Source organism: Epinephelus moara, chromosome 6, assembly GCF_006386435.1.
Source record: "Epinephelus moara isolate mb chromosome 6, YSFRI_EMoa_1.0, whole genome shotgun sequence".
NCBI classification, from domain to species: domain Eukaryota; kingdom Metazoa; phylum Chordata; class Actinopteri; order Perciformes; family Serranidae; genus Epinephelus; species Epinephelus moara.
Genome location: NC_065511.1, coordinates 42,053,771 through 42,070,022, shown reverse-complemented (window position 1 = coordinate 42,070,022; position 16,252 = coordinate 42,053,771). Strand labels below are relative to the sequence as shown.

Below are 16,252 nucleotides of genomic sequence, written 5' to 3'. Positions count from 1 at the left end.
AACACTTTTTCACACAGGGCCATGTAGCTTTGGATTTTTTTCTTCCTCATTAATAAAACCCTTCATTTAAAAACTGCATTTTGTGTTTACTTGTGTTATCTTTGACTAATGTTTAAATTTGTTTGATGATCTGAAACATTTAAGTGCGGAAAACATGCAAAAAAGTAAGAAATCAGGAAGGGGGCAAACACTTTTTCACACCACTGTATATGGTGGGGGTTGTGATTTAACTGAATGAGCCATGATAGGTCATATGTTAATATTCAGTGTTTTTTAATTTTGAGAATTTTGATATTAATATCAGAAATGTAAAAATATGGCTCTATGAATCATTGCTGTCCACTTACAGCCAATTAACTCCAAGTTTTCTGATGAGTTTCACAGTTTTATTTGTTCTCCTAACGTTTTAGAACCAGAAAACAAACTGTGATAAAAACTTTTCTGGGGAGTTTTTCCTCTCACAGGACAGAGTTCTGGAGCCTCAGGGAGGAACTTGGACTTAACGTGTTGTCTGCATGATCTGTAAAAGCGTCACTAATGCAGGAAGAGTTGACCATTTAAATGCTGTCGATCTGCGTGGCAACCAGTGTGATGCTGCTGGTCCTGCACACACCTGATTACTTGAGTTTACATGTTAAAGTCAGAGTCATGTTTGAAGGATGTTCGGCAGCCAACAGGAAACGCTTATCTTGAAAAACCTTATATATAATTATTAATTTAAGATAACAGTATTGCGACCAAATCAGTGATCTGGTTTTACTGTTTTCCTTCAAACATTCAGTAAAAACCAAAGAAAAATCATCTCTCATTTCTTTAGTTTGTGAACAACAACAGTAACTCAGAGTGAGATTCAGATTCTGTTACAATATTAATAGTTTAACAAATAAAATCTACCACTAATTACACATTTAAACAGCTCCCAAATACAAAAAATGTCCCCTGGGATCTATCTATCTATCTATCTATCTATCTATCTATCTATCTATCTGTCTATCTATCTATCTATCTGTCTATCTGTCTATCTGTCTATCTATCTGTCTATATATATATATATATATATATATATAAATCAACAGGTGATTTCCTTCTCTTTTTTTCCACCTTGACCTTTATGCTCTGCCATTTCTCCTCTAATCATCACGTTGTAACCTGTGACAGGCTGTTATGATTCCACAACTATCACACATTCACATATATGGAGATTTTTGTCGAGCCGCGAGCGTCACATAGGTTTACATCACCAAAGGTTCGCAGGTTTAATCACACTGAGATGCTGTGCTGCTGCCGGAGGAGCTGCTGAATGAGTTCCCTCTGAGCAGGAAGTTGCGGTAACTTGCTTAAAGAGTCTGAGAAGTCCGGGGCTGTTCATAAAGCATTCTGGTGCCACAGTTTATTCCACACTACTGAAGCTGCTTCTGAGTCGATATTAATTTCACTTTCAGCCATGCTTGTTGTTGCCGTGGGTAACAATATGACATCACTTGTGAACAAGTCAAAATATCATGCATATCGCGATAGGAATCTTACATATGATATTAAAAATATACTGTATTAGCATGAACAAGATGATATGACACACCCCTAGATGTAACTTTTGATGATTTTACGGAGTACCTTTATGCAGGTGATGTTCCTTTCACTACTGGTAATGCCTATGGGAGTACTGGTCCCATGTCTTCTCCCCTGGTTTTGATTCCAGCACCTAAACCCTGGCAGATACAGATTCCTAGTCTGATACCACTTTCCGTTTAAAACGTGTATCCATCACTGTGTGGATCTTAGTGGAAGCAGTAACATGACAGGAAGCTCTAATTACTCATCACTTCTTAATTATAATTGGAAACATTCATTGCTGAGAGTTTCATATCAGGCGTAGAGATATGAGGATGGTATCAATCTTCTTATCTAGTCTTGGCAAGAAAGGGAATAAGTGTTCTTTGTTCCCAAGACTCAAATTATCCCTTTCAAAGTACAGTCACACCAGTCTCTGCTAATATCCACTCCATCTCCTGTTCACTCCAATTTAAGCTTGGATGTTGGATGAATTCAAGGATGGGACTTCTGCTTCAGTGCAGGAGTTCACTTTTGTTGAACTCTGCTGATTTGCATCCAACGGAAACAGACGCACTTTGTTTGGAAAGAGAGACGTTATTAGTCGTTTTGTTTTGTAGTATGTTTTGGGCGTTGTAGTCATATGTACACCAAAGTCCTCTTGTCCAGCTGTGTCATACAATTCTTTTTTTCTCATATTTTTTAAAGGGTTTAAGTTAAAGATCTAAGACTTTTTTAAGCATTCAACAGATAAATTTCCCTCAAATTGTGGTCGCAAATTTGGTAAAAATCCATGTTAGTGAGCACTTTTCTAAGATATTCCATCCCCCTGACAGGTGTGGCATGTCAAGATGCTGATAAAACAGTGTCACTGCTACACAGGTGTGTCTTGGGGACATGAGGCTTTTGATTTACTGGTCCATCTACGTCCCAGCCCTCACCCATGGTCATGAGCTCTGGGCAGTGACAGAAAGAATGAGACCTCAGATACAAGGGGCTGAAAGAGCGTCCTCTGAAGGGTGGCTGGGCTCAGCCTTAGAGATAGGGTGAGGAGCACAGACATACCGAGGGAGCTGCAGCTCCTCGTTGAAAGGGATGAGTTGAGGTGGTTCGGGCATCTGATCAGGATCCTCCTGGGCGTCTCCCATTAGAGGTGATGCAGGCACATCCCACTGGTAGGAGGCCCCGGGGCAGACCCAGAGCACACTGGAGGGATTACATATCTCGTCTGGCCTGGGAATGCCTCAGGGTCCTCCAGGAGGAGCTGGAAAGCGTTGCTGGGGAGAGGGACGTCTGGGGTGGTTTACTTGGTCTGATGCCTCTGCGACCCAGCCCCGGATAAGCAGATTAAAATGATGGATGGATGTTATTGTAATGCCGGCAGCCGTCCAATCTCAATCCCTTATCTGTGCAAGTGTATTCAAAATCAGGGTTATTGGCGATATGTGTTAAGAATAATTAGAAGTCAGCTGTGATTATATTGCTTTAAAAGGCTTGCAATGTTAATTAAATTTAGATCAGAGATAGATTTGTCCAATCTTGCTGATCCCTGGTCTGTTTAACGAGGTCGGTGTTGGTGCTGATAACAGTTTGTGCATCTCTAGTATTAAGATAGTGGATGATTTGGAGCTGTTGCCCAAAAAATGTGTATGATAGGGGACTACAACCCTCATTTTAAAGACTGGTGAGCAATCAAGCTGTGTTTTGCACAGTCTTGATAACTTCAGTTATCAGATTATTGCCTCTCAATCTAGTTTTAAAGTGAAGATTGTGTGTTAACCTGCTAACTAAAGGGCAGTAGCTGTTGTCAGACCATATTCTCTTCGCTGCTCTGGAGATTCAGAGCCGCTGCTGTTCACTCTGTAGTCATTGCAACTGAATAATCAGTCATTTTGGTGTTTGTCACTTTGTAAGTATTGTGTTGCTGTATTACAGGTGTTGTCCAGCCTACAAACAGTAGTTATTGTCTGTGTTTGGAGTGATCTGAGCACTTTGTTGGCTGCAGGGTTTGTCTGAGTCATAAGAGGTGTTGTTTTTTGTTTTTTAGGTAACGTATTCTTAGAAAGTGTTTCTTCACCTCACCTCTGTAGTTGTTTTAGTCATGGTTTCCTCTCTATGTTTGTGTTTCAGCATTTAAACAACAAACTGTCACATTTCAGTGTCTCAGAATCAAGTCCAGTTGTGGTAGTTTCCTGGAGTTTGTCTGGAAAAAAAAGGATGAAACCTTGAAAATGTGAAAGTACTCAAACAAAGGTAGCTGCGTTACACTAAGATTTATCCTTCATTTTGGCGCTCAGTGTGGGTTCATTACAGTTTGGGAACGACCAGCCCTTAGTGACGATGATGGAGCTCTTCAATTAATGACTCAGCTCCTGTGATTTGTCTCCTCTGTCACATTAACGGTTTGAGTCAGCACTTTCTGAGTCCTATATACTCTACTGCCAAAACTCTTTTTGTATTTCCTTGAGGAGAATGATTAAAACCTAAACCTGTCCGTCTGACCCTCATCACTCATCCACCAGTTTACTTTGGAAATGATTCCCATCTCTGGGCAATAATTAATTCGCTAGCATTTCAACAGCAGGACTCAGAAACCCTGAGGCTGTTATATTAACACTGGCAGTGAAAGAGCCTTAAAACTAAGCTGTCAATTTGAGTTTATTAAGTTTATAAAGATTCGGTAATGCTTGCCAACGCTTCTCACACAGAGACTTTGAACGAAAGTGTTTTTGCAGAGATCCAAGGACGTGAACAGATAGAGAACAAGGGCAGGAGAGACTGCAGATTAAATGAGTTCATCACTCTGTCTAAAAACTGGGCCAAGGCCTGTGTGTGTATTTGTTTGTGTGTGTTCCTCACTTTGTCCACGTCCTGTAAATATAAACTTTATATTTATAATGTTGCAGACCTCAACATTTTCTCTCTCGTTTTATTTCTACAGTCCATTTATCGTGCTGTTGAAGGGAATTTGGGTCGCAGAACGTGTAAAATAAATGGCCATCACGGACAGTTTGGGTTCATTAGTCCAGACAGAGAGAGAGTTGCTCCATATTCTGTGAAAGGAGGTCAAAGGTCAGAGGTCAGCAGTGATGCTTGTTTGGTTAGTTTCTAAACTTCTGTGGTGGCTGAGGGCTTTTTCCACCTGTAGTCCAATTGGAAAAAACATTAGCATAGGTTGCATTCCTGCGTTTGAACTGTTGCTTGCCAGGTTAAACAAATCCAGCAAAATTGAACTAGAATTGAAGTAAGGTGAGAAGAGATGGAAGTGGATGCACCAATACTCCTCAGCCACAATATGAAGCTGACAGTTCAAACTTAAATTAAATTAAATTTGCTTTGTAATGTTCTGCTGTCCAGTACAGTACTGCAAAGAAATACAAGTATACAACCAGGGCTTTCAGCTTTGGTTCATTTTGCTTTCAGTAGCCCAACATCCTTTACCTGGTGACTGACTGATTTATTTTCAAGATTAAAAAAGCACAATATGACGTGAAATACAAGAGGCCTTCATATTTAGTCAGATGCTCTATTGACTCAGTGAGCTTAAGCATCACATTTCAAAGCGCTATGCAGTTAGAGGTGGTGACATTTTAATGTTTTGTGTTGTGACTGTCTCGCCTTTTATTTTATTTTCTGTTGTCTTTGCTGACAGACAGGCAGCTAGCTGCGTTACCATGCTGAAACATAGTGCCCACTGCGCACTCTCCACTGGTCAGCCAACGTTCATCTTGGCCGCTCTGCACTGTGCACCACCTGGGTTGGGTTAGAGGCAACTATTGCACTGCAGTATTGGTGCAGCTCATTTGACAGCGTTGTTGCAGAAACATGGTGTCCAAGCTCAGGTCGCCCCCAAACATTGTTTACTATGGCCACTTTTACACTGCCTCTTCAAAGCAGGAATTTTAGGCGGTTATGCCGCCTCGCTATTCTGTATAAAACGAACAATCGCTGGATGGGGGGGACAATGTTGCCTCACCTTTAAGCTGACATCGGAGGTAGTAAAAGCGCCGAAATGATGTCTGTATGAACGAGACAACCAGTAGGACGGGTGTGACGTTTTGACGAGCTGTTATGCATGGGACCTATGGCAGGAGATTTAAAAAGGAGCTGATAGCAGTTAGCAGCTAACTCAAAGTAGAAGAACAGCAGCCAAAAATGACCACAATTTGGGAAAACAATGGGGTCTTTACCCTTGGAGCAGAGGACAAGATCAGCCGCCATATAACAGACAGTAAATGATTGTTGATGCCATGTTTTGACATTGTTATTGTAAATAAAGTCCTGCTGATGCACTTGAGCAGCATGATGCCGCCGTTTGTTGGTTCTGTGTAAAAATGCAAAGGCGGAAAGAAGAAGGGACTTTATAGTGGCCCTTTAGTGCGATCTCTGCGTAACAAATAAACCTCCTTTAAACATCATGTTGTGTTTTTTTTTTCCAGCCTACTGAACCATTTCTTTCTATACATGACTTGTGGCCTCTGACCCTTAGTATTTTTTTATTTATTAATCACACCACTGTGGCATTACCTTGCAACTTTTTCTTTAAGTGCTCTTGTATAGCTTGTATTATAACTTCTCTTCCTATGTAGGTTTGATTTATGTTTCTCCTTACTCTCCTTACTGGGGATCACTAAAGGCATATCCTCTATTATGTAATCTTATTTTATAAGCTGTTGTTTATAATGTGTCCAGTGTGGGATGCAGTGTCCTGTGACTCATGACGAATCGTCAGCCTAACATCATAGTGACAGCCACATCACTTCAACATTGTGACAACGCCACATCTGACCAAACTGTCAGTCACGCTGATGAAAGAGACGCCATTAAAGGTCTAAGAAGTAAACGATTGCTGTAGAATCGTTTACATGTAATGTTGTCTGCCACTGATGACCAGTCACTGCTCATGATTTGCTCAACGCTTCATAAAGTAAAAAAGATATTTTTTTGTTTTTTATCTCGGTACAGAACTGATTTATTTTGTTCTTGATCTTCTATCTGTTAATGTCTTTTTTCTTCTTCTTGTCGTTGTCTTCGTCCCATTAGCTTCAGGCACAGAAGCTCCGTCTCGCCAGGAGTCAGGGTCCGTACTATGGCGGCTCGCTACCCAACGTCAACCAGATCGGCAGGAACCCTCAGGACTTCCAGGTAACTGACTGCCACATCCTCTCACTTCTGACCTGTTTTGTTTGTTTTCAACTCTTCTGTTATTGGTACTACTGCTACAACTACGGATCGTACTATTTTTGGTAAGACTCCTTCTGTTTCTGTAACTACTATTGCAGTGTTGATGCTACTACTGTTACTACGGCTGCTATGTCTACCGCCGGGACAGTTGGGAATACTACTAATACTAATACTGTTTCTACTGCTGTGGTGTTGTATTATTTCTGCTGCTACAACACCGCTCAAAAAAATGAAGGGAACATTTAATGGTCTCAGTGTAAGACCAAGTCAATTAAACTTCAGAGATATCAATGTGTCCATTTAGGCAGCACAAGTGATTGTGAATCAGTTTCAGCTACTTTGGTGCAAATCAAAGTGACAACCGGTGCAATGCAGAGGCAAAAGCAGGACAACCCCCAAAAAGGGAATGGTTTTACATGTGGTGTCCACAGACAGTTGCTCTCTCCTTATCCGTTTTACATGTGGTGTCCACAGACAGTTGCTCTCTCCTTATCCTTCCTGACTAATTCTTCTCTAGTTTGGTCTTCTGCTAGTGTCCTTGGCACTACTGGTAGCATGAGGCGGTACCTGCAGCCCAATCAGGTTGCACAGGTAGTCCAGCTCCTCCAGGATGGTACAGTACATCCATGGATCCATAGAGCTGGACAGGGCCGTAGAAGGGCATCAAGCCAGCAGCAGGACCGGTATCTGCTCCTTTGTGTGAGGAGGAACAGGAGGAGCACTGCCAGAGCCCTACAACATGACCTCCAGCAGCCTACTGGTGTGCATGTTTCTGACCACACTGTCAGAAACAGACTCCATGAGGGTGGCATGAGGGCCCCACGTCCTCTAGTGGGACCTGTGCTCACAGCCCAGCACCGTGCAGCTCCATCATTCACCAGAGAACACCAGAACTGGCAGGTCCACCATCGGCACCCTGTTCTCTTCACAGATGAGAGCAGGTTCACACTGAGCACATGTGACAGGTGTCAAAGAGTCTGGAGACGCCGTGGTGAACGTTATGCTGCCTGTGACATCATCCAGCATGACCGGTTTGGTGGTGGGTCAGTGATGGTCTGGGGAGGCCGATCCTTGGAGGGTCACACAGACCTCCATGTCATAGCCAACAGTACCCTGACTGCTGTTAGGTACCAGGATAATGCTCAGAGCGTTCGTCAGACCTTAAGCTGATGCAGAGGGTTCTTCCTGGTGCAGTGGGCCCTGGGTTCCTCCTGCCTGGCGTCATGTGTCNAGCATGACCGGTTTGGTGGTGGGTCAGTGATGGTCTGGGAAGGCAGATCCTTGGAGGGTCACACAGACCTCCATGTCATAGCCAACAGTACCCTGACTGCTGTTAGGTACCAGGATGAAATGCTCAGAGCGTTCGTCAGACCTTAAGCTGATGCAGAGGGTTCTTCCTGGTGCAGTGGGCCCTGGGTTCCTCCTGCCTGGCGTCATGTGTCCAGAGTGTGTAGGCAGTTCCTGGATGACGAAGGCATTGATGCCATTGACTTGCCCCTTTAATTCCCCTGACCTAAATCCAACTGAGCACCTATGGGACATTATGTATCGGTGCATCCAGTGCTGCCAAGTACCACCTCAGACTGTCCAGGGGCTCACTGATGCCCTGATCCAGGTCTGGGAGGAGATCCCCCAGGACACCATCTGCGGACTCATCAGGAGCATGCGCAGATGTTGTCAGGAGTGTAATAGGCACACAGGGGCCACACACATACTCGTGAGTCACATGATGAGTTGGATCATCCTGTGATTTCGATGTTATACTTTGATTTTCAGTGTGATTTTGAATTCAGCCCTCATTGTGTTGATAAGTTTGATTTCCAGTGACGGTTGTTATGTCATTTTGTTCTCAACTAACTACAAAGTACATCAGTAAAGATTTTCAACTTGAATAATTCGTTCACCAACATCTGATGTGTGATTGAAGTGTTCCTTTCATTTTTTGGAACAGTGTACTTTAACTGGTCTGTTAGTACTGCTACTAAGTTGTCTGGCTTTACCCACGACGACTATGCGTACAAAAACGAACCCTATTTACTACAGCTACTACTACAAATTCTACCTACATTACTAGAAGAGGAACTATGCTAATAAAGAGAAACATAAAAACTGACAGAGAACAGAAGCATTTTTTTTGTGAGTTGGATTTTAACCTGCGGTGAACCTTTGGTGTTCTGAGGACACAGACTGCTGTGTCATCACAATCTGCAGCCTTCAGCTCTTCACTTCTGAGTCATCACTGTTTCCCATCAGCTCTGCAGAGCCAAACTCATTCTGTAATGGAAGCTTTTTCATCAGTATCACCATCTCCATTTGTCAGCTCTCCTCCTCTTCCTCCTCCTCTGTGTCCAAGGTCAGACCTAGATAAAATTTATTTGGCAGTAGGTAGCGGTACGATTTGGCTTCTCACCTCCACTGGGAGTTTGAGGAATTCATATTGTGTTTCTGCCACGTTTTGGGCAAAATGAAATATCTCTTCCCCAAATTTAAGCCAAATGTGTCATGTTTTCAGATATTTTCCTCAGACACCAGTCAGTGAAAAGGCCTGAAAGATGATAAAATTGCTCTAAATGTCCTGTGAAACTGTGATTTGTTCTGGAAGAATATTTAGGCTGTAACCTGCTCCAGTTTGCTGAATGAACTGTTTTAAGTCCTCTAGATTCTTTGTCCACCGTCCCTGCAGCAGCTGGTAGCTGAATAAGAGCTGCGTTCAGTTGTTTTACAACCTCTGAACACCCTAGAATAAAAAAACATCTGAAACAAACTAGCTTTTTTATTTTAAAAATATAAATCAAATTCAACCACAGTGAATGGTTTTATAACGGACTTGCAATGAAGACAACAGGAGGTTTATGAAAATGACCTGGAAATGGAGTCTTTAAAAAGAGTGGGAGTTCTGATATGAGTTGTTAGTTATATTTATCTCTCTGTGTGTTGTCGTTTCCTGTTTTGCATTCCTTGACATTAGAAATGTTAAATAAATGCACATGATATACAAAAAACCTTATTTGACCTCTGTTTCTCTTTCTGTCTCTCTCAGGGCTCCTTCCCCTCCACTCTGGAGTCCAACCGATCCACCCGGCATCACGGTCTGGTGGAGCGCGTTCAGAGAGACCGCCGTTTCATCTCACCGGTTCGACCATACCGCAACCGACAAGTATCCTTCACTTTACTGTTGAGTCTAAACCTACAGGCTGTGACAGTATAAGGCTGAAGTTATTGTATGTTTTTTCTTATAGTCAAGAAGAGACTCAAACCAACAACATGTTAGTTCGTCTCTCTGTACTGTCTCACTTCCTGTCTGTGGCTCTCGGGTCAAAGCTCATTGGTTTGTACTGTAAATCTTTAAAAACACAAATATATGGCATCATCAGTAATTTCCTAAAACATCTGCTCACTGTAGTTTTTATCAAACAAACAGGAGGAAACAGAGCATTTGTTGGGGACTATTTTCAGTGGTGGAATGATCCGAATTTAATGGTCTAGTTAGTATTTGTTCGTAGATAAATGCACGTGGAGTTTGTAGAGAAGAAGAAAAATAATAATCAACAAAAGTTTCTTTATTTAACATTTAAGAAGACTTATTAGGAAGTAGATAACTTAGTGAATTCACAAACAGCTGGGGTTTTAACAGTGAAACAGCCTCTGTGTATCTTTTTCGACAGTCTGAATTCCCCCATCAGGTCCGTCTCAATCGCCAAACATTGCACTGTTGTGACGCTTTATGCACAGATAGTTTTTCTTAATCTCGTGTGAAATTTGCTTTACGTCAGTGCCTGTCTGTTTTTAGGTCACAGCAGCAACAACACAATATGCTTTTGTTCCAAATAACCTCTGAACATAAATCAGGACTCAACTTTACTGTATCATAAAGAATGTGAGGAGGCAGCAGCCTGGGATGTTTATCACTCTGACAGAAAGGGTTTATGCCCTTAAGCAAGGCACATATTGGGTACTGTGCGTGTAACTGCAATGTAAAGTTACTGTTAATGGGATTTCCTTCATTCATTCATTCATCTTCTAACCGCTTCATCCTCTTGAGGGTCGCGGGGGGGGCTGGAGCCTATCCCAGCTGACATCGGGCGAGAGGCAGGGTACACCCTGGACAGGTCGTCAGACTATCACAGGGCTGACACATAGAGACAAACAACCATTCACGCTCACATTCACACCTACGGACAATTTAGAGGTATCAATTAACCTAATCCCCAATCTACATGTCTTTGGACTGTGGGAGGAAGCCGGAGTGCCCGGAGAGAACCCACGCTGACACGGGGAGAACATGCAAACTCCGCACAGAAGGGCTCCCACACCCGGGATCGAACCGGCAACCCTCTTGCTGTGAGGCGACAGTGCTAACCACCACACCACCGTGCTGCCTCTGGGATTTCCTTGTCAGTTGTTAATTTAAAAATCATTTTTCTGCGACTGTCAAATTATAACAGTGTAAACATAACTTTAAAAACTTTGTCCTTGTGGCCGTCATGTAGGCTTGACTCTACTGTACTATACTATGATTGACAAGCGACGCAACTGCAGAGTTTAAGATGTAAGTTGCATAGAAAAACTGATAAACCTGATGCACTCAGTCACCTGAAAGCAGTAACTTTCAACAAGGAAGTGCCAAAAACTGCAGTTCCTCTAAAGGCCACTCGAGGCTGGCTCCAAAACAGAGCAAATCACCATTGACCTCAATGTTAAAATGCCCAGAGGAACACAACCAAAGCATGTTAGCTGACTTTGTAAGATGGAACCTGCTCAGTTATCTGGGCTTGAGGTCCTGTTATGAGTTAGATCTTTAGTTTTATGGCCATTCATAATTGATAGGTAGTATTCTTGTATACAAAAACTGTACGACATAACTGGGGACCCAGCAGCTCAGTTTTGCCCCGAGGTTTTTAGCATGTTAATCTGTCCATACCTGATTTCAGCCTACATGTGAAAACCCAATCAAGATCAGTGTGGCAGAAAAGTTGTGTTTTTGGATTTACTGACAGATATCTGAACTTATTAAAGTACGGTGGAAAGACAAGGGGGAACGTCACAAAGCCTCACAAGTTAGCTCCTGCAGTGGAAAAGATGTGCAAGAGTCTGTGTGTCTGATTTTAATCAATAGTCTCAATGCATGCATGTAAAAACAGTGAGAACATAGAAGCTGTGGAACACATCTATAGATATCAGTGAAGCCAGCGCTCTAAATATTTTTAAAAGAAAGCTAAAAATGTGTCTATTCATTTTAGTGTTTAACTGGCTCCTAAAACAGGTCTGAAACTTTCTTTTTACACTTCACGCTGCTGCAACTCTTTTAAAATGTTGTAGTTTTTATGATTTATGGTTTTACATCATGTCATGATTTATTTCCTCTCATGATGAATCAATGATTTTAAGATTTCTGGTTTTGCTGTGAGTTGTGTTTGGTGGACTTGACGGAGAAAGACTGTGGTGAGTTCTGTTTCATCCACAGTGCCACAACTGGGTGGTCGATTCTGGGGCAGCTGTGGGCTGTACTCCCACAGACAATACCCAAGGTTAACTCTTGAGAAGACGTTCTGGGCTGATCTAAAAGATGCTTATTTCGGTACTCAGTGTCTCTTAGTGAGTCTATGCCTGTTGGGAATTATAGGCTCTGATTGTTAATGATGTTGGAAGGGTTAAAAGTTGACACAGCAAGAAATACTGTATGAGATTTCAATTAATAGGCTCTAAAATCACAACCACTTTTAAGTGAAAGTTATTGAATCACTTAATCCTTGTTTAAACTGTTTTTTAATGTCCTTTTATACTGAATTGCCTTTTCTGTTTTAAGTCCATTGTGTCTATTTTCATGTGAAGCATTCAGTGCTCATAACGCCCTTATTTTAAAGCACTTTGTGCTGCATGTCTTGTATTAAAGGCACCATATAAATAAGGTTTATCTTTATTCTTATGTAAAGGAAGGGAAATATAGAAGTTGAGGAGCTGAAATCGCACCGGACTTGTGCATTGAACACCCGGTCTGTTCAGTAGAAAGTGTGAAAGAGTGGATCTGGAGGCAGTTTGAAGTGTGAAGTTGTGCAGTCAGTGCTGTTTTTTTATGAAGACAGACACACACAAAAAAACTGTTGACCAGGGTGTTCCAAGCAGAGAAAGAGAGTTCATTTGTATTTTGTCAGTTTTTGTTTTTATTCATGAAAGTGAGCTTTGTTTAACTGCCCCTTATTTTTCACTAGAACTCATTAAAGGAAGAGGAAACATGTAAAATATTTAAAAAAGTGAGAAGTTTAGTCATAGTGAAACTAGCAGCCGCAGTCCTTTATGTTCAGTAGAAACTGAAAGTGAAACTTTATGAACTGGATCATATCTGTTGTCGTTTCCTTAACCAGTTGTCTCCTCAGGTGGACAGCTCGCCGTATAACTCCGCCTACTTGTCCCCACCGCCTGACCCCAGCTGGAGAAGGTACTGTCTGATTTCCTCCCCCCTCCCACCCCCCTTCCTGTCTGTCTCCATGGAGACATGGCTGTCTGCGGGGATGCCTGTTTGTTATTTCCAAAGCATCTTGTTTGAGTCTCCTCTGCTCCCACTGCTCCAAAAACCTTTCTAAAGCCTTTGTGAAGCCTCGGATGGTTTACATATTGAAAGCGACAAAAAACAAAACATCAGGGGTTAATGAAAACATCACAACTTGATCAGACAAAGACAGGAGTGTGAAAAAAAGACATTTAAATGGTATCTGCAGGTCCTCCAAAACTCAATCAAAGCTTAAAAATACATCTTAAAATAGCTTAACTTTTTTACCCTCCATATACTATTTCTTCTGTGAATCTAGAACAGATCAGCAGTACAGTCTGCATTCTCTCTGCTTTCATAAACACAGTTTGATTTGTCTAAGCAAGCACACACACACACACACACACACACACACACACACACACACACACACACACAAGAACATTGCCTGAACAAATTACTGAACCCAGTTGTAAATCTGAATGCTTCGAATGATTCCCAGAGGCTGTTCGACTCTTAAATAGTAAATTGGCACCTAAAAGGGAAATATGCTGATATTCACCAGCTCTGTGACATCTCAGTGTGGCTAGTGCGTGCAGACAAGCGGTGCCTGGCGCCCCCCCCATACCACCATTGCCTGGAGTTCCCTGCTCATGTGCCGGCTATGGTCTGCCAGGTGACGTAACACGCGTCATTGATGCACATTCCGCCCACCCTGCGAAACAGCGAGGATTAAGAATCAGAAAAGTTTCCTTCTAAGTTACATTTTTAGCTCATTTTTCTCACTATCTTTATTAGGGATGGGCATTTTAAGTAACTTCCATATTCAAGCACTTGCATTAAATTATTAAAGAGTACTTGAGTACTCGCAAAAAAAGTCAGATGTACAAATAGGAATGTAAATTGACCAGCGGAAAGAAGTGCAATTTGACATTAATTGAACAACCAGGGTTTATAACAACCATGAAGTTTTTATGAGAAAAATCAGCAAACTTTCTGTTGCTGCTGTTACATTGGTAGACACAGCACTGAAGGACTGTCTCTGGAGTCTGGAGCCGCTCTCCTCCAGGTTAGTTCAACATATGCCTGGTTAGCACGAGTGAGCACAGCAGCACTGGCTAATGTCAAACACTGAGAGATGTAACAATCCCAGAGAAGTCACACCAACACTGGAACAGCTCGACTCTGTTGTTAAAACCGTCACTGTGTGCATGTGTGTGGGCGGGCAGGTGGGCGTGCGGACTCTCACCGACTGTTCCCTGGTGTGGACCTCACATGCCTGCAGCAGAGTCTGAGGATAAACAGATAGAGAGAGAGACAGCAGGGCGAGGAGGCGCTGAGCGAAGCTGCACGTACTTCTACAATCACATAAGATTTAACCCATTTTAAATAGTAAAAGAAATATGTAAGTCGTGTTACGATGTGGAAGAGATGGTGGCAAGTAATCGCGTTTAACAAATAGTGACCTTCAAATGAGCAATAGAGTACTCATGCCCATCTCTAGTATTTATATATTTTTATTTTATTTTTAGTCCCCAAATTGTCTTCAAATCAGAAACAGGGTGACAGTCTCCCATCCACATACTTGTATCACTTGTTGACATCAGAGCTACTCCCATTTGCTGATAAAGGGTTGTGAGATATGATTGAAAGCTCAGAAAAAAAGCTTCTAAGTGGACCTAGATCATGCACACAAACGTGTGCCCAACCCTCGTGGGTTTTAAAGACACCATTACATCAATGTTGTAGTGATCAATCCTAAATATATGTTATCTTACTGCTCAGTCCACAAACAGAATACTTTGCCTTCTATCCCAGACCCGGCAAACAAGGTCTGACACAAAAAAGGTTCCTTTTCTAAAAAACATAACTCAAGTTTTTCGTGGTCATCCAAGGAAAATAAATCAAAATTCATGGAAGCCATTTTACTAAAAAGTACGTTCAATATGTCTTCATAGGTAAGACTGTAAAACAAAAAAATGAACCTTATTCTCAAGTTTACCTTTCTCACACAACAAAGTCTGTCTTCCTCTGGAATGGCATTAAACCTACTGGTCTCAAATGCCCCTTTCTCAGTGCACAAAAAACCCACTAAAACCCACTAACATCCGTGTTTTATATGTAATGGGAAAGGTTACAATCGGCAGTAACACCTGGGTCAAATGACTCTGCAGTAGTCGCGGGTATATATGGGCTCTGATTGGCTCCCAACGGTAGTGATCGAAATACAACACCCGTGTGAACAAGCTAATTCAGTAACGCACCACCACAGAATACAGCCCGTCTCTGCCCAAGCAGTGCTTAAGCATCGTTCTTAATTAGTTGGCAACAAGTTTGAAAGAGAGGCTGAATAAGTAAGAGATATAAACAAGAAGTGACCACAACATTTTCACAGGCCTCCAGGCTGCTTTATACTGTTTACTAACCTGTTTTCTGGCCTATCTGTGACGTTGAACGTGACACACAAGTAAAGAAACAAAATACAGAAAGAGGTACTCGTCTGCTGCAGAGCTGTGTACATGGCTCTATCTATTGGCAATAGAAAAGGAGTCCATAGCCTAATTTTAGCTCATTTTCCCGTGTTTAAATAGACTGTGTACGCGTGTTAATTTTGTTGAAAAAAAGAGGTATACCGCTGATGGTAATGTTCCTGAGTGTAACTGTACACAAGGATCTTTGTCTTTTGTTTGAACTACCCTACGTACAATTCTTTCTATAACTAGTTTTTAGGAGACACTAAGTTCGTAATTTTGGTACCATGCATCAACTGACCATTTTTCTCTATACATGAGAAACATCTTGCTCCTGACATGCTGAATATCCCAAAGTAAACTGTTCTGGAAGATGAATGACAAATTGTTAAAAAAAAAAAAGGATTTAAACTCAGGGATAACCATCAATCAATCAATCAATTTTATTTATAAAGCCCAATATCACAAATCACAATTTGCCTCACAGGGCTTTACAGCATACGACATCCCTCTGTCCTTATGACCCTCGCAGCGGATAAGGAAAAACTCCCCAAAAAAA

General features: G+C 41.9%; 1 protein-coding gene across 3 annotated transcripts in view; it reads left to right on the top strand.

The window, feature by feature from the left end:
• The window catches only part of LOC126391496 (CREB-regulated transcription coactivator 2), a 72,701-nt gene that overhangs the window by 10,938 nt on the left and 45,511 nt on the right, over positions 1-16,252 (top strand). For all 3 annotated transcript variants that reach the window (XM_050046330.1, XM_050046329.1, XM_050046328.1), the window contains exons 2-4: positions 6,595-6,696; positions 9,776-9,892; positions 13,110-13,171. In XM_050046330.1, coding sequence (XP_049902287.1) covers positions 6,595-6,696; positions 9,776-9,892; positions 13,110-13,171 — 281 coding nt within the window. The remainder of the gene's footprint in view (positions 1-6,594; positions 6,697-9,775; positions 9,893-13,109; positions 13,172-16,252) is intronic.